Below are 5,379 nucleotides of genomic sequence, written 5' to 3' on the forward strand. Positions count from 1 at the left end.
AGGTGGGTCCAGCGGGCTTACCGACAAAGTTTGGAAGGAATGAGTGCCCTAGCTGTTGCACTCACGAGAGGGAAAGAGAAAGAGGGCGATGAAAGATAACTTTGCCCAACTCATTTATATGAATTTATGTTTACTTGAACACGTTTCTTGACATGTATATTAAAAAATGGAATAATTTTGTACTTACATGAATATTTTTAAAATTTGTGAACATATTTTTTATTGTCATGGATTTTGTAAATGCGTCAATACTTGTTTAAATTACAACATAATTTAAAAGATTGAATAAAAATTTAAAATAAAGAAAAGATCTAGTAGGGGCTGTGGTCGTATAGTAGAGCGTTTGGTGTGTGCTTCCTGGGGCGAAACTAGCGGTCGTGCTCCGCGGTCAGCCCAATGCTCGCCCGTGTACGCGACGCGAGCTTCTCGCTCGCTATGGGCGAGATGTGGACACGTATCTCTATGTTAGGAAGGGCACGTATCTCTATGTGTCGGGAACGATTGAGATCGTGCATTAATAATTAAGTAACTCGTATCGCCAACAAACTCAGCCAAGAGACTAGTACGATGAAATGAGTTCATAAATATGGTAAGACCAATTCATATAACATATATCGATAGTGGTTATTTCTTTCGGGAGAATATCATATGGAAACCAACATTCAAAGAAACTTCGTGGAAACCATGTTTGAAAGCTTCAACAAAATTTGACAAAAATGTAGGATGTTAAGAGGATGATGTTATATTGTCATGTGGAATTTCAAGTTAAAATTTTTTACAGGATGCGAGCTATGAAAAAGAAAAAATCAGCAATGGATAGTGATGTTACTGTTCGACACTATTCAATGCTGATTTTTTTTCATAGCTCATATCTCGTAACGTGTTTGAACTTGAAATTTTGCAAGGCAATAGAACATCACTCTCTTAACATCCTGTATTTTTTTTCTATTTTTTCGAAACTTCAAAACATTGTTTTCGCATGGTTTTCACCGGTTTCCGTCGAATGTTAGTTTTCATATGAGATTTTCCCATTTCTCAAGGTTTGTTTAAATGAGTATTACTTATGTTTTAAAACAGAGGGAGTAACTTTTTAATCATGGACGAAGAGGCCGTTGGGAGCACATCAATAAATTTGTTGCATGACATGATATATCATGAGCAAGTAGATTATGCTCATGGGTAGCTCACATCAAGGGACGAGAGATGTCTCCACATATTTTTCTCCTGTATATTGATAAGAGTGTTATATGAAGATAAGTAAAATACATCACTAGTCCTAAAACTATTCGAGCAGTGTCAGGTTAGTCCCGATGCTATGAAAATGCGCATCGGGATCATAAAAGTTAGCTAAGTGCGTCCTATCCACATTGCATCAGCTTTGACTTGTATGGGTGGTAGGTTGACCACTGTCATGTGGCGGCTTTTTGCACAACACCCCCAAAAGGGTCATCTCTTTCTAAATTCATGACCCTTTTCTTTGCACAATACCTATGCGGATGTCACCTAGCCAACAATTTGACCAAGCCATCTATCCCATCCCTTGATTCTTTCACATCTGTGTCGCCACCAGGTGGCGGCGGCTCTCTGAAGACGGAATAAATTTCTCCTTGCCTACTCCCCGCCCTGGTGGTGTTTCTAGCATCGTTGGAGCGCATGTGGAGGTTTGTCTCCAGCGGATCTCGTGGCATTTGGTCGGCGATTACCTTCGATGGATCCACATGGATCCTTTCTCGATTTGTTGTATCTGTGTGTCTACAGGTTGGATCCTTCCGATTTACACTTCTCTTCATCAGCGCTAGTTGCTATTCTGGTACGTTAGTCCTATAGGGACTTAGCACGATGACTTCTCGACAGTCTACCACAACTAGGTTTGCCCGGCTACGATGAGGAAGGGGCGAAGATGCGCCCCTTCGGCTCGCTCTAGTGTTAATAGTCATCGCTAGGTGGTCTACGGACCTGGATGTTTTTTTTGGTGTTCTTTGTACAACCTTGACAGTTGAGGAATAGATCGAAAGTTATCATCGCAAAAAAGGAAGTTTAAGAAGGGGGAAATTGTAGAAAGAGTTGATCAACTAATTAGTAAATTTACCTGCATTTTCAAAGTTAATTAACAAATATCGATACGATGATTTTTTTAAAGGAAAGTACAATTGTTGTTTGAATTTGTCATATTCTAGTACTCCCTCCGTTTCAAAATAAGTGCCATGGTTTTAGTTGGAACGGAGGGAGTAACACATACGGACCACAGAGTAACACGACTTGACAAAGAAAACACATGTTTTGACATATATAGAATGGATAACCAATCCATCCAATTTATTCAAGATATGCATAAACGTGCATAAATGGATACAAGGACATATAGTTTTATTGGCGGGAGATGAATATATATGTAGTAAAATATAGTAGGCGCATCCATGCATACAGAGCAACCCAAAATATAGGTGAATGCCATTTCCGTAGGTTTCATGCACGCCCAGTGCAGTCGATCTCGTCAGATCAGATCAGACTATAGGATATACCGGCTGAATTGCAAGGCCGCAGAGGCCTTCCGGCTCATCAACATCCTTCTTCAGCCAGACGTAGCCCTTCTTTCCCCACTTCTCGCCCCACGAGTTCTTGGCGATCCAGTACTTGACCCTGTCGCCCCCCTTGCCGGCGTACCCGACAATGGCCAAGGAGTGGATGCGGTCATTGGACGAGCACGGCCAAAGTATTCCCCGTGCTTGATGCACATGCCGTCGTACAAACCAGCTTGGTAGAACTTGAAGCATTCGTCGTTGGAGTCGAACCCGACGGCGACGGGTCGCACCGCCACTGCTGCCATGAGCTGCTCCTCGCAGTTGTGTTTGACGAATTTGTAGTCCCTGATCGTGGCCGCGTGTTCCTGCAGTTTCCCTCTCTCGCACTTGCCGTCAGTCTCTTTGTAGGGGTACGTTGAGCTGTTGGCGATGCCGCCGTTCCTCAAGACCCAGAAGTAGGCATTGTACATCTCGCCGCTCGTGCAGCCTCTGTCGAATGTGTCACAGTCGATGAGCTCCTGCTCGGACAGAACCGCGGCTCGCCTCGCTTGGCGATCGCGTAGGCGCTTTCGATCGTGGCCACGGCAGAAAAAGCCCAGCAAGCCCCTGCAATCCAGCACACATGATCATTAACCGGCCGGTCGACTTAACTTGTAGTTTTCAGATAAAATGCTTCAAACTATAGGGGAGCATTAGGGTCCTTGGTGTATAACTAAGATTATGGCAATTAACCAAGCTGCTACCTTGGTTACCTATTGTATGTATATATGTTTAGCGGACACTACTATCTCCATATCAAGTATAAATGATTGATCAATTCCCCTAAAACAAAGGTCGATCAAACAGGCAGGAAAAAATCTGGCTTGGGAGAAGTTTATGTGCTTAAAACTAAATAAGTTTTTTTTGCGGGGTTAAAACTAAATAAGTTATGTGCAACAAAAAGGTATTTTATGGTAATCACTAGTTATCACGCGTTAGAGTTATTCTAAAAAAATGATTCTAATTGTTTCTTATGTTTTGATTTTGATAGTCCATGATGTACTTTTCAAAAGTCGAGACAAAATTCTCTTCCGAAGTTTCTGATAGTGATGCTATTGTTTTCATAAAGTGCTTCTGTATTTTTTGAAAGTTGTGTGATTTTTATATTCTAGAAAGTTTAAATTATGAAATTCTTATAATTTATTAGCATTGTGTCTTGTGTCCATCATAAACTTCTGAAAGCTAGCCACAATTTGTTTTTATCCTTTAATGCTTGAAACCTCTATGGAGGCATTGCGGTCCTCAAAATATCTAATAATCAATGTTCTGACAACGTTTGGTTTTGTCAGAAACTCGGGTAACCACGTTAGCCTCCCCCCTCCCCTTTTTGCGAGGGTAGTTAGCCTTCCCCTTAACTGGGCTGGTATTCTCGGTTATTTATTGAATGCTTATCTAGTACGACGCTCATCCTAGCATAGATTTTCAACCAAACATGGGGAAACTATCTACCTTGGGGAAAGTTTAAGTGTTCGAAACCAAGAAAGCTGCGCATCACAAAAATATGATGTGTTATGGTAACCGCTGGTTATGTCTCATTAAGGTTAAAATCATTTATTATTATTTTTATACGACTTTATACTCATACAAATATATTTGATTAGTATCAATAATTGTAAAGCATCAATGTTGATTGTTTATGCGTATTTATTTGAACAAAATTTAGTCTTCTGTAACTAAAAATAGGTTCCTTCTTGTATATAAGGAGAGCTCCCTCTCCGACTTCATTAACGATACCAAATTAATGTCTTGTGACCACTAACCACTACACATAACTACGTGAAGAAAGCAAAAAGAAAAAGGATCGAACAAGAACTCCAGGTGGGACATCAATGCGGCTGGAAGTCATAGCTCGACATTCTAGCCACTGATGATAGTAACTTAAAATAGTACAAACGATAGATGAATCCAAACATCAAATGCATGATACTCATTCCGTTGCAAAATATAAGTCTTTTTAGAGATTCCAATATGAACTACACGCATAGCAAAATGGGTGAATCTACACTCTGTCCATATTGAAATCTAAAAAGACTTGTATTTAGGAATGGAGGAAGTATACTGACCGCATACTTTTCCTTGATTTTTGACTGGGGTGACTTTGCTTTGATTCACCCAATTGATGCTACGAGGCACAGCATTTGGCGCCGGCTGACAATTGGCACCCTCGACAACAACGCCAGCGCGAGTTGTAATCACCATCTCCTCTGACGGCACCACACGGCGGCTGGTGTGCGTGGCAAGGAACTCCTCGTGGGTGAGGTCGGCGAACTGGTTCACCCCGAGGGTGTACGAGAGCCTGCCATCTCGGTTCGCCGCCTCGATGAACTCTACGTTCCTGCGGAATATGTCAAACCGCCGCAGTTTCTCCTCGACTCCCGCATACGACTTGCCATGCTTTGCCATCCAGCCATGGAACCTCTCCATCATCAGCAGAGAGTCCTCCAGTGCCCCATCAGTGGGTACCGCAACGAGGCCACGTGAAGAAGATACCAGCGGTAGCACATCTGTCAGCGTGACCACAAGGATTAGAGCAACAGGTAAAGAAGACTTGGAGGACACCATGGCTGGATGGAGGTGGTTCTGCTGCTTACTGGACGTGCATATCCTGCAGATTAAATATATATAGAGGGTGGTGGTGGTGGTGGTGGTGGTGGTGGGGGGGGGGGGGGGGGGGGGGGGGGGTGCTGAGATAGACCGATAGATAGAGAGAGCACAGTAAATAATTCTACAACCTTAATAATTGTTGAAAACGGCCAAGCCCATGTAAATTATAATTATATATATATTTTTTGCAAGGGTATAATTATATATATTTAAA

General features: G+C 42.1%; 1 protein-coding gene across 1 annotated transcript; it reads right to left on the reverse strand.

The window, feature by feature from the left end:
• Positions 1-2,347: 2,347 nt before the first annotated feature.
• LOC109781448 (senescence-specific cysteine protease SAG39) lies at positions 2,348-5,140 on the reverse strand. Its single transcript, XM_020340054.4, is given in 4 exon segments — positions 2,348-2,710; positions 2,713-3,057; positions 3,060-3,128; positions 4,625-5,140. Coding segments are annotated over 4 exon segments (1,119 nt in total). The 5' UTR covers positions 5,124-5,140; the 3' UTR covers positions 2,348-2,504.
• Between the last annotated feature and the right edge of the window lie 239 nt (positions 5,141-5,379).

This window comes from Aegilops tauschii, chromosome 2 (assembly GCF_002575655.3).
Source record: "Aegilops tauschii subsp. strangulata cultivar AL8/78 chromosome 2, Aet v6.0, whole genome shotgun sequence".
NCBI classification, from domain to species: domain Eukaryota; kingdom Viridiplantae; phylum Streptophyta; class Magnoliopsida; order Poales; family Poaceae; genus Aegilops; species Aegilops tauschii.